Consider the following 19,802-nt stretch of genomic DNA (forward strand, 5'->3'; position numbering starts at 1 on the left):
ACACCCCAACTAATCATACCTGCAAAGCATGTATGATTTGGAGGAGGAGCTCAAAGAGAGAGCAGGTCAGTTCAGTTGGGGTGGAGAGTGGAAGGGAATAGATCTATGCTCTGAGCTCATGGGAAGGTGAGCTGCAGAAGGGCCTGTTGCCTGAGATCTGGCAACACTGACCTAACCAAGCCTATCTGCAAGAGGAAACCAAGTTGGGAGAAGGCCTGAACACAAAAGAGTCCAGACCCCAATTGCCTGACCTAAGGAGAAAGCCCTAAATCCCTTACAGGCATCTGAAGGCTTCCTCATTATTGAATTTTCTTTTGCATATCCCACAAGGTGTGGAGTAGAACACATGACCTGGCCTCAGGGCCTGATCACGGAAGGGCTGCAAGGACAGAGCAGTTGTCAACAGGAGTTCCAGGAAAAAAGAGGACCTGCCCTACCCTGTCTGATCAGTGGGTGGTGCTGGCAGTGAGTGATCCCTTTCAGACCTTGCCATGTATCATTTCATTTAGATCAATTTAACACTGGTCATTAGTGGGAGGATAAAAATCAGGCTAATGATGGGAAGTTGGCTTTAACTATGGAGCAGCAATGTGTCTCCTCTTAACACCAAAATATTCAGTCAAATTAGTACAGCTCTAGTTCTCTGGAGAGACCAATGATCTAAGCTGGTCAGATGATGTGCTTTCTAACCCAACACAAATTTTATGGATGGGCTTATTGCTCTTCAGCCAGGTCACCTGGCCAGTCTCTTTCATTAACAATTGTCTGTACCCGGAGACAAAGTTCCCTCTTCTTGAAAAGCCTCCTGCTCCTCCTCTCCAGTCCCTGATCTGAAGGTAAGTGACATAACCAAGAGCTCAGATCAGCATTCTCTCCTCAGATTCCTAAATGAAGAGATCACTCCCTTACCTCCCTCTCACACCTAATTTCATTTACATCTTGCCACAGATAAAGTATAAATGCACATAGTATTCTATCAGTCTTCTCCCATCAAACTCCACTTGAAAATTTTAGGCTCAAACATTAATTTATCTCTTGATTAAGGTTACCTTTCCCCAACAGAATATAATAGTTGTAGGACCATCCCGAGCCAGATCCAGATTTGATTACCACAATGGGGAACAACACAAAAAGAGCATCCAATCTTATATTGCAGCTGACTCATTTGCATTCTCCTCTCAGAACTGCTTCCTGAACCAAACACCAGCACTCACCAAGTTGGTGCAGTAACTTTGTATGAATGCTCTAGTATATCAATATATAAGGATGGCAATTTCTGAACCTCTTTTGCCTGGAAACATCCAAGGGAAAAGTTTGAGAGGAGCTCATGGAAAAATGAGACAGAAAAATTGGGAACAGGATACAGAAAAGAGATAATAGACAAATATTTGATTATGATTCAGGCAAAGACTGGGGATTGTTCTTCTTGTACCCAAACCACTTCATCCCACCCCATGTTCCAGAAAGGGGAAGTGGCTTGACTGTGGTCAGCAAATCCATGGGAGAACCAGGAAGAGCACTCAGGTCTCCACTGGAATAAATTTGCCTTCCTTGCAAGGCAAGTAGGGAATGTGACCAGAGACCATGGGCTAGACTCTGATCTTATTTACATCAGTATAAATGGGGAGTGAATGTATTCACTTCAGTGGAGTTACTCAGGTGTAACTGACAGACAAATCTTGCCTGTGGTTTAAGAAGTGCTTAGACACTAGCTGATCAATTGTTGCTTAGGCAACTTTGTTTAATACATTCAATATTTAACTGACCTCAAGCGGCTTAAATGTAACACCTTAGGCCTTGCGTAAATCTACAAAGACAAAAGACCCAGTGAGCGCTTTGTGTGGGCGCAGCGCACTTCAAACTAGCAGAGTGAGAACTTCCTGTGCGGTTTCAGATGGAGCATTGCAGAGTGAATAATTCTTCCCCTCTCAGCTCCTGTTGTCCATTCCCTTACAAGGCAGTGACAGGGTGACCCCAGACTGTCTCTCTCCATCCTCAAAGGATTTTCACGAAGGACATTGGTGGCACTTCAAAGTCTAGTTCCTGCACTCCAGCCTCCTGTGAAAGAGCTACCAAGGTATAATTTCCACATTCTTCAGGGGTTTTCATTGGTAAAGTATATAGCTGTTATAAGAGGTATATAGTTTATTGCTTTTGTATAATTCAAGAAATGAGTGATTAGTTCTCCTGAAATGGATATATATCTGCAAACTTTACAATATTTTTCTTCTGACTAAAATTTAACAGAGACAGTATGGAATAGAATACCATTTTATCATTATTTTTAGTAAGAGACTCGGAAAGGATTTATTATCTCAGGCAAACCCAGTGTTAGAATTTGATATATTTATATTTTATTCAACTTTGGTCTAGTATGTAGACTTTATAACTGGATTCACCAAATCTACAAGATCAACATAAGCTGGAGAAAACAGGAAGTTGAAGTACTGTGAACCAAAGGTAATGATAATTAGAAGTGGACTGAGTGGCAGGATCTTTGCTATCTTCATAAATATTCTGGAAGCCGGTCTAAATACCCTGATAATGTAATGTAAATTAATATCATGTAATTCTCAGATGGTAGTAAATAGACGGGTGTTGCAAACACAAACAAGATCAGATAGATAACCTGAAGCAATTTGGAAAGTTTAGCAAAATGAGCAGAAAATAAAATTAAAACTATTACGTCTGATATAATAATCCAAAACTTTGCTACTCAGTGATAGTGAGAAATGGAAAACAGATTAAATATGTGCTTGCAATGCAGTAGTTTAGCAAAAAAGTAATAACGTTTTGTGGATAGGTAGATGCATTGAGTTATAGGACATTCTCTTTCTCTATGGCGCTGATGAGAGCATATCTAGAATTCCACACTCTCTTCTGTTCACTTCCATTTTGATACATTATCATTAGTGGCACCTTTGAGACTAACAAATGTATTTGAGCATAAGCTTCCATGGGCTAAAACCCACTTAATCACATGCATGCAGTAGAAAATACAGTAGGAAGATATATATACACAGAACATTTTTTTCATGTCCTCTGGGTATATATATCTTCCTACTGTATTTTCCACTGCATGCATCTGATGAAGTGGGTTTTAGCCCACGAAACCTTATGCTCAAATAAATGTGTTAGTCTCTAAGGTGCCACAAGGACTCCTCGTTCTTTTTGCTGATACAGACTAACATGGCTACCATTCTGAAACCTGTCACTATTATTATGATTTTATTATTTATTTGTTGAACATCTACTATGTACCTTGCTGTATTGAACACAGGGAAGGTGGGCCAAGATTTCAAAAAATGGGTGCCTAAACTTAGCCTCTTATATCCATATCTAGTCACATGAAAAACTGATTTATATTAAAAAATCTTGAGCATCCCTCAGTCCCCTCTGAAATCTATAAGATCTACTGGCTGCTCAGTGCTCTTTTAAATCAGGCTGCTTAGACTGAGAAGCCTAATTTTTAGCACCTGTTTTTGAGTATTTTGACCATGGACCCTGTCCCAAGGATTTATATAAACATGACATAAAAAAATTAAAAAGCAGAAAGTGGTGGGCAGTTTGAAATGAATTCAGAGAAACGACATGCACTTTATTAATGAGGCTGAAGGGACTGACATAACGAAAGACTTAAGATCTAAAAGTTTGTAAGAAACTTTGTTCAAACCATGACTAAAAGGGGTTGCACGATAACTGTCTAGAAATATTGAAAGTGTATCAGCATCAAGGAGGGAAATGGGTGATTGGGGTGGTGTGAGGTTGTAGATGTAGGTATATCGGGAGGCAGTTAAGACAGACAACATTTTCCCAAGGTAAGGGGTAGAAATCCCTCTGCAAGAAACATTTAATATTAGACCGGATAAAGCATTAGAGAGAATCCAACATTAAAGGTATGAAAGTATAAACCTCAGTCTGTGATTGATATAACACTCCTGCATTGGCCATGTGTGTGGTGTGGCGGAGGTCTCTGTTTCACCAGTCAGGGAAGGGAGGCAATCTCCAGGCCCAAGTCCCTTTTCATGCCCTTCTTTATTATTTACAACAATGTGAACAAACAAAACGGGAACAAAACCAAAACAAAACAAAACACCCTCAGCTGAAAACATTGGTCATAATCCCAGGAGGTTTCCCTGCCTCAGCCAGTCAGGAAGAGGGACCCCCCTGGCTCGGTGACTCCTCTGGACTCAGCTTCCTCTTTCTGACCTGTCATGTGATAGTCACAAATCCCTTTGACCACTCCATAATGTTGTTTTACCCTTGTCACAGACTCCCACAGGATGAATTAAATAACACAAAGTTGGGAAAGGCACCTTGACTTCTATGATTTTCTGCACCATGGCCACATTTGGACTGTGTAAATTTGGAGTAACTCCCACTGACTTCCATGGAATTAATCCAGAGGTACACAAGAGTGTCTCTGAGCAGAATATGACCCCATGATTCTGTCTATACTGAAACTCAATGTATGTTATGCTAAAGGATATTACTCAAAGGGAGGAGCAAGTGGAGGAGGTGCGTCACTCAAGTGGCAGTACTTGGAGCACTGGAGCCTAAAGTTCTCCAAAATCCATATTTAGGCACCTAGGGGTGGTGTTTTCAAAAGTCCCTGAATGATTTAGGAGCAAAAGCCCCATTAAAGTCAATGGCATTACATTGGTATAAAACAAGCGGAGAATCAGACCCAGAGTCTCTAGAAACCTAAAGGGGGAGCAGAGAGGGACATCCCTTTTAATGTTGCACATTTGACATGTGCTGTAAGCTTTTAACTCAGCACAGCCATCCCTGTCAGCAGGAGGAGAGGGTCACCATCCAGTCCTCTCATTACCCCCAAGTTGACTCACTGGGGATCCTTTTGCTACTGGCAGAGCTAACTCTTCCTGACACTATCGAGTTCTCCAGTATTAGGACCCAGATTGTGTCCAGACTCCCTCCACTGCTAGAGCACATGAAATCGTAGCTTTGTCTTTTATACTCTTCTCCTGAATCTGTCCCATCAGGATTTTATTGTTTGTTTGTTTTTCTTCTCTGACTCCGTCTAGTTTGCCATTGTGTATTAAGGTATCCCGCACCCAGAACTATGTGCCATGTTCCAGGTGCAGTGAGAGGGAGGCTTGGCTCTTCCAACCCACATCCCACAGTTTATTCTGCTGTGAGAGCATTACAATTGTTGTAGTTCCTTAACCTAAGTATCAGTTTCCATCAGATCCCACTGTACATCTCAGTCTACTCGATCCAACCTTTCTATCCCAGATTGCACCAGAAATGAGTGAGCAGGCAGTGACCTATGTAGACCTGAAATTTCAAACTACTTCCAAGCAGAAGAAGAAAAAGACACCTAAGAACACCAGGGACAAAGGTGTGGTATGTTTGTGAGCATCTGAGAACGTATCTGCTATTACTGATATTTTGTTTTCCATGTTAAATCTCTTCCTTGAGCTGTACACATTGTATCTGACTTTATCTACTTATATTTTTACATTTTCTTCAGTGATAGGCACAGTTATTTTAGTAATTTGTTAATATCTGTCAAGTGTTGAAATGCCCCTACAATAGTACACAGTATTATGGGCATGGGAAGCAAAAGTTATTGTATCTCTGGAGCCCTGGAACACAGTTCTGTGATTCATAGAATCATAGAATACCAGGGTTGGAAGGGACCTCCAGAGGTTATCTAGTCCAACCTCCTGCTCAAAGCAGGACCAATTCCTAACTAAATCATCCCAGCCAGGGCTTTGTCAAGCCTGACCTTAAAAACCTCTAAGGAAGGAGATTCCACCACCTCCCTAGGTAACCCATTCCAGTGCTTCACCACCCTCCTAGTGAAAAGGTTTTTCCTAATATCCAACCTAAACCTCCCCCATTGCAATTTGAGACCATTGCTCCTTGTTTTGGCATCTGTTACCACTGAGAACAGTCTAGATCCGTCCTCTTTGGAATCCCCTTTCAAGTAGTTGAAAGCAGCTATCAGATCCCCCCTCATTCTTCTCTTCTGCAGACTAAATAATCCCAATTCCCTCAGCTTCTCCTCATAAGTCATGTGCTCCAGCCCCCTAATCATTTTTGTTGCCCTCCGCTGGACTCTTTCCAATTTTTCCACATCCTTCTTGTAGTGTGGGGCCCAAAACTGGACACAGTACTCCAGATGAGGCCTCATCATTGCCAAATAGAGGGGAATGATCACGTCCCTCAATCTGCTGGCAACGCTCCTACTTATACAGCCCCAAATGCCGTTAACCTTCTTGGCAACAAGGGCACACTGTTGACTGATATCCAGCTTCTCATCCACTGTAGCCCCTAAGTCCTTTTCTGCAGAACTGCTGCCTAGCAGTTGTATTATCGCAAACCATTCCTTGTCAATGAATGTTGTTGATTTGCCCCATATTCAAGGAGACATCGTCTCTTTGTCATGCCTTGTTGTGGGAGGATTAAAGAAGGTGACAGATGAATTCTACTCTCCCTTCTGAAAACTACTCATACCCAAATAAAATATGATTTTCTTTCTGCTTTGCCTGATTGTAATAGTTAACATCATGAAGTCATTGCTGATCCTTAATTGTCCACGTTTATTTACCATCCCAGAGCCTTAAAATCATTTCTGTCCAGCAGAGGATTTCCTGAGCATCCAAGAAGCTGAGCAATTAGTTTTAGAGAAGATGACATTTATAATGCTTTTTAAAAAAAAACAGAAATAAAACATGATCTCTATTTAAAAGAGCGTAATACCTAGTGATCTATTTCCACTGAAGTTAATTGGAGTACAGCTATTGACTTCAATGGGAGCAGGAGCAGGCTTTAAATCAAGGAAATAGCCCTGGATATGTTGAATGAGTTTATAAATATGTTTTGTAGATCACAGTTCAATTTGTTTTGACGTATGTAAAGTGAAATTTTACATTTTCAAATTTTTCATGAGCAGAATGCATGAGTCACAAGGGTAATTGAGTAGATATGTTATCTTAGCTGGAGATTTCCATAACTTTTAATGCTTAGGTTTTTTAACTCTAATTTTCATGAATTATATTGTATGTGCAAAACATTATATTAGTCACTTGAACAACTTTCAGTGCATGTTAACAGTTTGGGTAGGACTATAAAGTCTGATACTGGAAAAAAGGTGAAAAGATGCTTGTGCTGAATTCACAGATGTTGGTTGATCTCAGTACACTGACAGGCTACTGCAGACCGTTGTACTGTGGGACTAAACTTTTTCATACAAAAGTCCTGCCATCGGGGTTGGCTCTACTGTTTTTGCTGCCCCAAGCAGCATGCCAAATTGCCGCTGCGGACAGTGGGGGCAGTCCGTGTGCCGTTAGGGCGGCACTCGTGTTTCCGTGGTGGCTGAAGACAGAAGCTGCGCCACCGCGAACAGCTGAACATAGAAGCTGCTGCCGAATCGCCACTGCCGCGGAAACGCAAGTGCCCCCCTAAAGGCACATGGACTGCCCCCACCATCAGCGGTGGCAATTCAGCGCGCTGCTTGGGGGCAAAAACACAGGGACTGCCACCCTTTGCAGATTGCTGCCTCAAGCACCTGCTTGGGACGCTGGCGCCTGGAGCCGGCCCTGCCTGCCATGCCCTATGTACTGCAATGGTAGTCTCATAGCTCCACTGGATTTTAATAAGATCCATCTACCTTGTCAGTGCATTGAATGGAATTCGCTATTTCTATGCCATAACTCACTAGAAGGAAATGAGGAGGTGGTGACCTATACAGGACTGAAATGCCACAGTGCTTCTGAGCAGGAGAGGAGAGAAAGGACTGTGAACTCCCAGAGCAAAGGTACTGTATGCTACATGCTGCTGACCCCATATTTACTGCTGTTTAACTGTCTAACATCTACCTTGAACTGTACGAGAACTTTAAAAGCAAAACTCTGCATAAAGATTCAAGACATAAACATCCAACATCAAGACATTCAATGGCTGAGATGCCCACAGGCATTATCCACCTGGCCTCCTTGCACATTCTTCCTATTAAGATATAAAGGTGATTCTGAATGTATGTAGTATGGGAGAATTGGGGCCAGATGGTTCTTGGCCACTATATGAATGTCTGAGGGGAGGAGAGCGGTGTGTGAGAGGAGTGCCCTTCCTTCTACCCCCAACCACAGTGGCCAGGCATTTTCTTTCCAGGTGCAGGGACTGCTCCCTCATAGAATGCACTGAGGCATTGGCCACCCCATGGTGAGGGAGACGCAGCTGTGGCCTTATCTAGCTTCCTCCAATACTATGTAATTCAGGAGAGCAACTACACTGTCTTATAAAATGGTGTAGTTTGTGCTCTCCCCTTTCACACTTGAGAGTTTGGGGCGGGACTGTTCCCCAGGAGACACAATCCCCACCCAGGGGGAGGTTCCACACTAGCTCAACACAGGGCAGTTCCTAAAAGGCGCAGCTGAGCTGTTAAAGCTGTTGTAAGGTGCCCTTGATGGTGGAACTTCCAAGAGGGAAGAGGGAGCCCTTTTTATTCTTCCTTGAACTCTTTGTTCTGAGCCTCATTTTCCTTACCTCACATTTATGAGTGTACATGATACTAGCAGCGAATGAATATAATGCTTCCCCTCTTTCACAAATTGCTGCATAGATGCAGTTTGGTACACTGCACAGGGCTTCAAACTGAAAGCCAGGATCATTGGGTTGTATTAACTCTCTTGGTAAGCCTGGGAAAAGCATTTCACTTCTCTCTGTTTCAATTTCTCCATCTGTAAAATGAGGATAAAACTTTCCCACCCTTTTTAAGTACTATAGTTGAAAAGCTCCATATAAGCGCTAAGATGAAAGAAATATACCTTAATGGTGTTCTGCTAGGACTCCAGGATACTGTTCTGTTGTCATCAGGTCCCATGTAATACAGTCTGCCTCCTTACTATGGCCTCTTTAAATCTAGATCCTGCTATCCAGGCATCCTGACCTGTATAACCTTGAGCATGGAAAGAGTTTTCATTCCATAGTTTGAGAGTTCTGATGGCCTGTTCTGACACAGCTGAATAGGGGTGAGGGTAGGGGGAGGTCAATGGAAATGTGTGTGTGGTCAATCTGCATTTCATTAACACAGAGAATAGGACTGGAAAGCAGAACAGGCCACTCTTGTGGATAAATCTGATACAATTTAAGAGAAAATTAGAATGTTTATGCTGTTCGGTTTTTTTTAAATGATTGTAATTGGTAGAGAATTGTATTGTTGCAATAAGATGACTAAAATATTTTAGTGACGATCTCATTCTCTATTAAATTCTATGACTTATAAAGTATTGTTTTAATAAACCCTTCTCAAATTCTATACAACTTTATTGTTATCTTCATTCTTAAATTCCATAGCACTTTACAATAAGAGCAGAGACAGAAAAAGAGCATTGTTGCAATAGTAAGAAAAAATACATCTAGGGCTTATGCCTGGTTTAGGGTTTAAAAATGTTTCTCCCCATAATTCTGTACTTCTCCCATTTCTCTCTCTCAGATTCTTCTGCTCCAGCTCCTGCATGGGGGGTCATAGCAGGGATTTTGGGGATCTTCTCCTTGGCTTTGCTGATAGCAGTGGGTGTCTTGGCTGTCAATGGTAAGTACTCACAAAGTAGATATTGAGAGACAGGCTCTGTGCTGGCGTACCCCTTTTGTAACTGCTGGAGAGTAAATCTCATGGGGTGTAAGTCAGTGAAGAGCTGCAAATGATTAGCGCTTTTGAAAATCAGGCCACTTATTCAGAAGCCTAATTATGTCTTTAGGGGACAGGGCAGGGGCACCAGCTGGGTTCTTTCATATTTTCTCCCACACTCCCAAATCCATGGTGAGCACAGCACTTCCACTGGCTTGTCCTCTGTGCTCTGGAACCAACCCCTTTTCAGGGTTTCCAGGGACAACTGCAACTGATGACTCCCTAGAACAGGGGTAGGCAACCTATGGCACAGGTGCCGAAGGTGGCGCACAAGCTGATTTTCAGTGGCACTCACCCTGCCTGGTTCCTGGCCACTGGCCTGGGGGGCTCTGCATTTTAATTTAATTTTAAATGAAGCTTCTTAAACATTTTAAAAACCTTATTTACTTTATATACAACAATAATTTAGTTATATATTATAGACCAGTGGTTCCCAAACTGGGGTTTGTAAACCCCTGGGGGTTCGCGAAATGTTACAGGGGGTTCTCGGGGAAAAATTCCCTAATGGCGGACAGAGCTGTCCCTAGGGACCTGGACCCTGGGCACCCCTGGACTTCCAAGAGCTAAGCAGATCAAAGCAAGCACATCTATCACACTGAGGAGATTTAAACTTCAAGACTCCTTATAAGAAATGGAAAGGGAGATGGATATTTTATGCTGTTTTTAAAATTAAATAGGCAACTAATATTGTTTTTAAAATGATGAAGAAGAACAAGTTTAAGCTTTGTTGTAATGTGCATTGTTTGCCTGGACTGTTCCAGACCTGAATGCTTGTGTAGGAGGAACTCTTTAAGTTGGCTTCTTAAATACCTTCATGCTGGTTTCATATCTGATACTCCTTGGTGAAACATAGCAGCTGTCATAGGTTTATTCCCCACTTTGAACTTTAGCGTTCACAAGATGGGGACCTGCATGGACTCCTCTAAACTAAAATCCTAGTTTAGATCTGGTTCTCGCTGCCACCAGTCAGTTTTAAGTGTCTGACACACTCCCTGTTCCCCCAAAACTTTCCCTGGGGAACACAGATTCAAACTTGGATTTTAGTTTAGAGGAGTCCATGCAGGTCCCCATCTTGTGAACGCTAAAGTTCAAAGTGGGGAATAAACCTATGACATGGTAGGCAGTGGTGGGATGGTATTAAGAACCAGGAGCCATTGAGAGCTATTCTTTCCCTCTAGAGCAGGGAGGCAGCCTGAGAAGGGCGGGGGGGAGGGAGGGGGTAGAGGTATTCAGTTTCTAACAAGGTATTGTTAGAAGGAGAGTCTAGCTGGGCTGGGCTGGAGGTATTAAGTTTTCTAACAGGCTTTGTTAGAAAGAGATTTTTTTTCTTTTTTTCTTTCCTTCTGGCTGCGTGGAGAAGCAGTTTGAGGGAAAGGAGGTAAGTTTTCTAACAGGATTTGTTAGAGAGATTTTTTTTCTTTTTCTTTCTGGTTACTTGGAAAAGCAGCTTGGGGGGAAAGGAGGTGTAAGGTTTTCTAACAGGCTTTGTTAGAAAGGACCCCTACTGTGAGGTACTTAGCAAGTTGCTAGAAACAGAACAAACCAGATTTTCTAGTTTCTTGTGAGCCAGCAAACAGTCAGTAAAACACCATTTGCAAATGAAAAGTTTTGTTTCTTTTTATTCAGTCGTGAATAGAAAGGGTAGGAATTTGTAAACCAAGCAACTGAACCCAGCAACACAGTTCACTGACTGCAGAGGGGTGTGGCCGCCCCAGAAAGCACAAACATGAGTACCAGTGAAACAGTTGACAAACTGCAACTGGCCAGGCTGCAAGCAGATGAAAAGGAGAAAGCACATCAAAGACAGATGGAGCTACTTAAGGCAGAAATGGCCAGGGCAGAGGCTGACCACAGGAGAGAGATGGAGAAGCAAGAGGCTGACCACAAAAGAGAGATGGAGAAACAACAAGCCAAAGAGGCTGACCACAGGAGAGAGATGGTTAGATCTGGTTCTCGCTGCCACCAGTCAGTTTTAAGTGTCTGACACACTCCCTGTTCCCCCAAAACTTTCCCTGGGGAACACAGATTCAAACTTGGATTTTAGTTTAGAGGAGTCCATGCAGGTTCCCATCTTGTGAACGCTAAAGTTCAAAGTGGGGAATAAACCTATGACATGGTGGCAGCGGTGGGATTCAAACCCACGCCTCCATTCACAAGATGGGGACCTGCATGGACTCCTCTAAACTAAAATCCTAGTTTAGATCTGGTTCTCGCTGCCACCAGTCAAGTTTTAAGTGTTTGACACACTCCCTGTTCCCCCAAAACTTTCCCTGGGGAACACAGATTCAAACTTGAATCTCAACACAAAGGGAAACAAACCATTTCCCTTCTCCCCTCTCCTAGCTTAGAAGAGATACCTGGATTCAAATTCCTTCAATCAAACCAAAGAGGGATTCACTTTCCCCCCCTCCCCTTCCCCTGAAAATCCAAACAAGGGAAGAAATCAATCAAGTTCTAAAAGGAAAAGATTTTATTAAAAAAAGAAAGAAAGTACACTATGTCTGTAATACCAGGATGAAAAAATATCACAGGGTCTGACTTATAAACCTGGAGAGACTTCCCCCTCCCTCCTCCTCAGAATAATCAGTAACAGCAAACAGAAATAAAGAATTTTTCTAGCAAACACACAATTGCAAATACAGAAAGCAACTCAAAAGACTAATTCGCCTTTTTAACTAATACTCACTATATTGAATAGAAGAGGCTATTTCAGGAAACTTGGAGAACTTGAAGGATATGACTGGCCTCTCTTAAATCCAAAAAGAGAACACAGAGCCAACAAGGAACACATACAAAGCCTTCCCTCCACAGAGATTTGAAATTATCCTGTCCCTTGATTGGTCCTCTGGTCAGGTGTTCATCAGGTTACTGAGCTTGTTAACCCTTTACAGGTAAAAGAGACCTTAACCCTGATCTGTTTATGACAGCAGCCTTGTCTTATAACAGGCTTATTGAAAGTGATACAAGCTACGAAAGTGAGATCTTGGAGGAGTATTGCTGTTTTCATAATGTAATACAAATACTGTAATGATAAATAATAATAATAAATAGTGTGTAATAAGCATGTCATCAAAACAAATGTTATATTTCCAAGAACACTGCTTTTATAATTTATACTCAGGTAAAGGAGAAAATCCCTGGAAATATTCATTTTTAGGAGGGGGTTCGCGAGATTTGACATTTTAGTGAAAGGGATTCACAGGTTGTTAAAGTTTGGGAACCACTGTTATAGACTTATAGAAAGAGACCTTCTAAAAACATGAAAATGTATTACCGGCACACAAACCCTTAAATTGGAGTGAATAAATGAAGACTCGGCACCCCACTTCTCAAAGGTTGTCGACTCTTCCCCTAGAATAACAGCTCCAATTAGTCACATGACCCAAGAGCCAGAAGGGGCATAGGGGCATTTTAGTGGTCACTTGAAACATTACCTGTGTTCAACACAGATGTTGGAAATCGGGATGTTTTCAATTGCTCTTTTCTGTGAATCCTTACAGAGTCAAGATTTTTAGCCACACAGTTTTTGAGGGTGCTAGTAAGTTCAAAATCTTTATTTTTAAGATTACTTTTAACAAGGACAAAATACTTGTGCTGCAATTTACTTTTAAGTGGTACATCATATTGTTATATTACTTTGGCTTTAAGTTTTTCAGATCTCCCAAATACCATGTAAACAGCAGGAAAACCTGAACCAGTTTCAGGAAATTATCCCAGGTAAGAATGGAAACCTGCCAAAGGTTTTGAACAGGAAAGATTGCCTTCAAAAGGGCAACATTTTTTCTTATATGTGCTGTAACTTTAGACTACAACAATTTCAAAAATCCCCAACATTGTTTCTTGTATGTGCTGTAACTTTAGACTAAAACAATTTCAAAAATCCCCAACATTGTTGCTACACTGATGAATAGAAGATTTTGACATTTTGGGTTAACTAGAGTCCAGTTCTTTTTATTCTTATTTACCAAAAATTTGCACTCACTGCAAAAGTCAGAAGTGAGTTTTGAAGAAATATAAAGAAGGCTAAGTTGGTTTAACTCACATGTTGAAAGGCAACCGGAAAGGAGAATAGCAAGAAAAATAGATAACACGAAGGAACAATAATAATAGTAGAATCATAGAAATGTACAGCTGGAAGGGACATTGAAAGGTCATTTAGTCCAGCCACCTGCATTGAGGCAGGGTCAAATAAATGTAGACCATTCCCCCTGACAGGCGTTTGTCCAACCTGCTCTTAAGAACCTCCAGAGACAGGGATTCCACAACCTCCCTTGCAAGCATATTCTACAGCTATCCTTAGAGTTGGAAAGTTTTTTCTTAATATCTAACCTACGTCTCCCTTAGTGCAGACTAAATTGCTGAGTTCTTGCCCTATCTTCAGTGAACATGGAAATCAGTTGATCATCAACCTTTTTATAACAACCCTTACCATATCTGAAGACTGTTATCGGGTCCCCACTCAGTCTTCCTTTCTCTAGGTTAAACATGCCTAGTCTTTTCAATCTTTTCTAAACCTTTGATCATTTTTCTTGCTCTCCTCTGGACTCTCTTCAATGTGTCCACATCCTTTTTTAAAGTGTGGTACCCAGAAATGGACTCAGGACTCCAGCTGAGAGCTCACTAGTGCCAAGTAAAACAGCACAGTTACTTCCTGTGTCTTACATACAACACTCCTGTTAATATACCCAAGAATGATATTACCCTTTTTCGCAACTGCATCACACTGTTGACTCTGATTCAATTTGTGATCCACTATAACCCCCCTGATCCTTCAGCAGTACTATTTCCTAGTCAGTTATTCTCCATTTTGCAGTTGCACATTTGATTTTTTTTCTTCCTAAGATTAGTACTTTGCACTTGTCGTTATTGAATCCCATCTTTTTTATTTCAGTCTAGGTCTCCAATTTGTTAAGGTCAATTTGAATTCTAATCCTGTCCTCCAGTGTGCTTGCAACCCTTCCCAGCTTGGCGTCCTCTACAAATGTAGACGCATACTCTCCACTCCATTATCTAATTTACTAATGAAAATATTGAATAATGCTAGACACAGGACAGTGAACCATTGATAACTACTGTCTGAGTACTGTCTTGCAACCAGTTTTGCACCCACCTATATTAATTTCATATAGACCACATAACGCTAGTTTGCTTATGAGAATGTCTTGTGGGACTGTGTCAAAAGCCTTACTAAAATCAAGATATAACAAATCTATAGCGTCCTTCCTATCCACTGGGCCAGTAACATTTGCAGCCGGTTCCTCCCTGTTAGTCAGAATCAAATCTAAAATGGCTGCCACTCATTTTCTGCCTCCATCTTCTGAAATAAGAAGTTGTCCTTAAAACATTCGAAGCACAGTCTGTGTTTTGCCATAATACTTTTCCAGTGGATGTCTGGGTAGTTAAAGTTCCCCATTACCACCAGATGATTTGTTTTGGATATTTCTGTTATTTGTTCTAGAAATGCCTTATCCACTCCTCTTCCTTAGTTGGTGGTCTATAGTAGACCCCTACTGTGAGATTCTTGTGTTTTTTCCCCTTTTATCTTCACCCAGAGTCTTTCAACTTATCTACCTCTCATCTTCTTCTGGACCTCAGAACAAGTGTATATACTCTTGATGTATAATGAGACACCTCCTTTCTTTTTTTTCCTGAACAAGCTGTTACCCTCTATACCAATATTCTAGTCATGAGATTTATCCCACCAAGTCTCTGTGATACCAATTTAGGTATAATACTAATACTTCCCAATCTCATTGGTTATTCCCCATACTCCTTACATTTATAGACTCACAGAATTTAAGGTAAAAAGGGAGCAACATGATCTGACCTCCTGCACATTGCAGGCCACAGAATCTCGCCCATCCATTCCTGTACATTTGTGTACAGATATAGAATCATAGAATATCAGGGTTGGAAGGGATCTCAGGAGGTCATCTAGTCCAACCCCCTGCTCAAAGCAGGACCAATTCCCAACTAAATCATCCCAGCCAGGGCTTTGTCAAGCCTGACCTTAAAAACCCCTAAGGAAGTTGATCCGATTCCCCCATTTTTATACCTTTTATTGCTCCTATGATGATACTATTGTAACTTTCCCTCCCCTTCCAAATATTTAGCCTTATGTTAAGCCTTTTTTATACTTACCTGTGGACTTTTGTCACCTGCCTCCTTTGAACCTAGTTTGAAGCCCTCCTCACTTTGTTGGCTAGTCCCTGTACAAAGATGCTCTTCCCCTTCTTGGTCAGGTGGACTCCATCTCTTCCCAGGAGACATTCTCTGTGGAACAGCATCCCATGGTCGAGGAAGTTGAAGCCTTCCCATTGACTTGCACAGCCATTCATTTATCTCCAGGATGCATGTATCCCTGCCTGTCCTCTTACCCTCTACACGGAGGATGGACAAGAACACAACCTGCACCCCTCACTCCTTCACCCTTCCTCCAAGATCCTTGTAGTCACTGCAGATCTGCTCAGAGTCATACCTGTCACTATCATTAGTGCCCATGTGGATGAAGCAGCATGGGGAAGTGGTCAGAAAGATGGCTGAGCCTTGGCAACCTTTCCATAACATCTTGGACATGAGCTCAAGGAAGGCAGAACATTTCTCAGGACATCATGTCAGATCGGCAGATGGATGCCTCTGTTCCCATGAGAAGAGAGTCCCTGGCACCACCATCCAATGCCTCCTTCTCTTGCATGTGTTGGCCATGAGTTTCTCAGCCTTGAAGGCAGGTGTTTTTTTCTTCCTAAGCCATTGGGGTCTGCTTTTCACCTTCTGTTGCCAGAACCTCATTTTGGTTCTTGACCATGATGGGTGGGGGACCTGGCTGGGGGGCTGAGCACTGTTAACTGCCTGAGGTGGTCAGCAGCAAGTCTTCTCCTCGCAGACCAGCTGGTTTTTCTTCTTCATCTGTTGCCACTGTAGTCATCCATTAAAAAGCTGTAAGATAAACTAGTCAACCTCCCACTTTAACGTGTTCCATCTCATCTCTGGTGCTTCTCAGCATGTAGGTTAAACCATCTTAGATTTCCTGACACTTGCACATCAATAACTGAGTGATTAATGGAGTCTAACTCTGTGTGGAGAAGCCTCACTTGCACATCATCACTGAATTTTCTCCATTGTGCAAGAATTCTGTTCAATAATTACTGACAAAGAAACAGCCAATTAATTACAATAGCAGATGCACTTGATGTATAGAATCCAAAACATTCCCCTGGGGAAAAACAAACAAACATGATTTGTGTATAAAAGGAAAGTGATACAGGTACAATAACAATTAGTCTATTTGCTATGGCACAAGAATCCTTATGCCAGCTTCAGAATGCCAGCAGCCGTGTTAGTGCTTGTGAGTCTCCAGATGGTTTGTGAAGGACTTGACTCAAAATCAAACTACAACAGAAAATCTATTATTACAATTTTAACTTAATATTTCTAATAAAGGGACATCAAGAGGCCCCAGTCAGGTATGAGTCTTCATTATATTAGATGTTGTACAAGCACACCATAAGAGACAGTTCTTACACGAGAGAGATGACAAACTTAATACAGGCAAAACACAATAAGTGGATGAAACAGTGAAGCAGAGGGAATTGGGGAGGGAAGACAAGGGTAACAGCGATAGAGGAAACCTAAACTGTATTTTCTTTGTAAGGATGGAAGTCTCTTTGCCCAGAACATTGGTTTCAACATGGAAAGAAATGCTACCTCTTTTCTACTGAATATAAATCTTGGCTGGAGAGTCAAGAGGCCTGCTCTTCTCATGGCTCCAGACTCCTTCAGATAGAAAGCAAACAAGAGCTGGTAGAGTATCTTCCTCTTTTGGAGCGTGGCATAGTCAGAATTCCCAATAAAGATTTGTCTGTGAAAAGAAGATTGCAGAAAATTAGATTAGGCTTCGTTTGGCATTTTAAGATTTTTTTTTCTTGAAGGCTAATTATCTTGCTCCTCTTCTCTCCCCAGCATTAGAGCCATATCTGAACCCTAAATTAAATTAAAATGCCCCTGTTGAAAGGCAAAACCTCAATGTCCCCTGTACCTCTCATTTCAAAGTACAGCTATTCCTGTGGTAATCCCGCCCCCCATACATTGCTCCAGGTGATCTAGGAGAGATATTGTCCTCCACACAAGAGAGTCAATAGAGATTAATCCACAGAGAATTCTTTCACAATTTCTAGAAAATCTATAGCAAACATTCTTGGAGATGATGAGGAATGTGATCAGTCTGGCCAGATCAGAGTTGCTCAACCATGAGGCTGCCTCAGCATATAGGGACCTGTTAACCACATCACTGTACCTGATATCCATACACTAATGAAATGAGCAGATATCTGATATGCATACAACCATGAAATGAGCAGGGAAAGGAATATAATTTCATGAATTGGCTTTGTCCTTCTACAGGATTTCATAAATCCCCTGGCAACTTCTCACTGGATAGGATTATTACGTGACAAGACTGACAGACTCTGGATGTGGGGGAATGGCACAGCTTTCTCCACTGACCAGTAAGTTCCAGACACAACTAGAAACTTCTAGTTTCCAAAAAGTGCATTTACAGTGCTATAAGGGAGAGAAACCAAGAATGAAATAGTAAGGAGCAACATGTCATCACTGGAATATATTTTTAGAATACTTTGAAGGCCCAAGTCAGCAGAAGATGTTGCCAGTGAAGTTGAGATGTATTGACCAAACTCCCTAAGTGATGAAACACCAAAAGGGAAGGGAGCGCTGCAGGTAATGAATAATGCGCATTGGAACACCTGAGTGGAGTAGGACTCAAAAAAAAAAAGACATAGAAAAGAGGTTGTGTGTCATGACAGAAGTGCACTGGCAGTTAAGTGAAAAGTTTGCACAGCATGTGATGCACTACTCCTGACTCTATTCAATGCAGTTATTCATTGCATTCATAAATGCCAAATTTAATAATCTGCTTCTCCACAATTATTTCATTATTATTAAAATTATTTTTGATGCTATCTATCATGGTGTTCAGATTAGACATTTTTGCCCTTGAAAAAATAAGGTAGTGACATAGATATAACTATAACGGCTGGAAATAACATTTTTTCTGTCATAGGTTTGCGGTAAAGAAAGGATATGTTGATGGTGACTGCGCAGTCGTCAGAGGCAGAGAATTCTTCTCTGATGACTGCAAAGATACAAAGCGCTACATTTGTCAGCTGCCAGTTCTTGTGCCAGAGTCTGATGGATCCAGACAAGATAGATCATGGAAATCATAAAATCTGTGCATCCCATACTCAGCGACAAATATCCCCTAATAAATATTAACTCTGTCATCTTTCCCTCTTCGAAGACTGTATTTAAATTGTAAAGTTATAATATGCTTTGCTGAGATCATGTGTTGTTCATGAGTCTGTGTCAAAAGGAGCTGGGATTGGCCTCTTATAACAAAAAGAAATCTGATAAACCACATGTTTTTTGGATACCCACAGCCAGTCAGAGCCCTCCCAACAGGTCAAGCTGCTCTTTTTCCATTTTCCAGTTCAGTGATAATTTATTGTAAAATGGTAATTAAACCATTATCTGATTAAAATAGTTCTTTTTCAATAAATGGTTGAAAATTGAAAAAAAATCTGATTTAGTTGCCAACTTTTCTGATTTCTTTTTACTTTACTGCATTTTATTCAATCACAGAAAAAAAAGCCATGATGAATACATTCAGATATGAGGATAATGTTGGTCAGACTAAAAATTTCTTTTGGGGAAAATAGTTTGAAGGAGTTTTTTTTAAAGTATGTGGAGTGAACTGAAATGGATATCCTGTGGATTCAATATCCATGTCTTTGAGGCCAAAACAGCAAAGGCAAAACCACCTGTCCCACCCACTCCGCCCCCTCAGCTTTTCAAATGAGTAAGCAAACCTACAAGTGCATCATGAACAAGATGAGAGCAATGGAGAAACCCTGCTGTGAGCTGTTGTAGTCACAGGGTAGAAGTTCTCATTGACATCATTGGATAATTAAAGATGATGTTACACAGAGTGCACAACTGGAAGATCTGATCCCGCCTTTGTATCATATTCCATGGACTGGGCATGGTCAAAAGTGATTCTCCATCACTTCACCACCTCAACTCCAGCACACTGTACTTGGGGACAAGCGATTCTTGTGCCTCATGTCACAGT

The 19,802-nt window shown here is 41.4% G+C and overlaps 1 protein-coding gene across 1 annotated transcript; it reads left to right on the plus strand.

The window, feature by feature from the left end:
• The first annotated feature begins 28 nt into the window (after positions 1-28).
• LOC120370853 (natural killer cells antigen CD94-like) lies at positions 29-19,106 on the plus strand. Its single transcript, XM_039486144.1, has 8 exons — positions 29-126; positions 2,002-2,077; positions 5,257-5,362; positions 9,464-9,562; positions 13,307-13,429; positions 17,310-17,458; positions 18,059-18,162; positions 18,735-19,106. The coding sequence occupies exons 1-8, from the start codon at positions 29-31 to the stop codon at positions 18,895-18,897; spliced, it is 918 nt and encodes a 305-aa protein (XP_039342078.1). The 3' UTR covers positions 18,898-19,106.
• Positions 19,107-19,802: the final 696 nt, after the last annotated feature.

Source organism: Mauremys reevesii, linkage group 1 (assembly GCF_016161935.1).
Source record: "Mauremys reevesii isolate NIE-2019 linkage group 1, ASM1616193v1, whole genome shotgun sequence".
Taxonomy (NCBI): domain Eukaryota; kingdom Metazoa; phylum Chordata; order Testudines; family Geoemydidae; genus Mauremys; species Mauremys reevesii.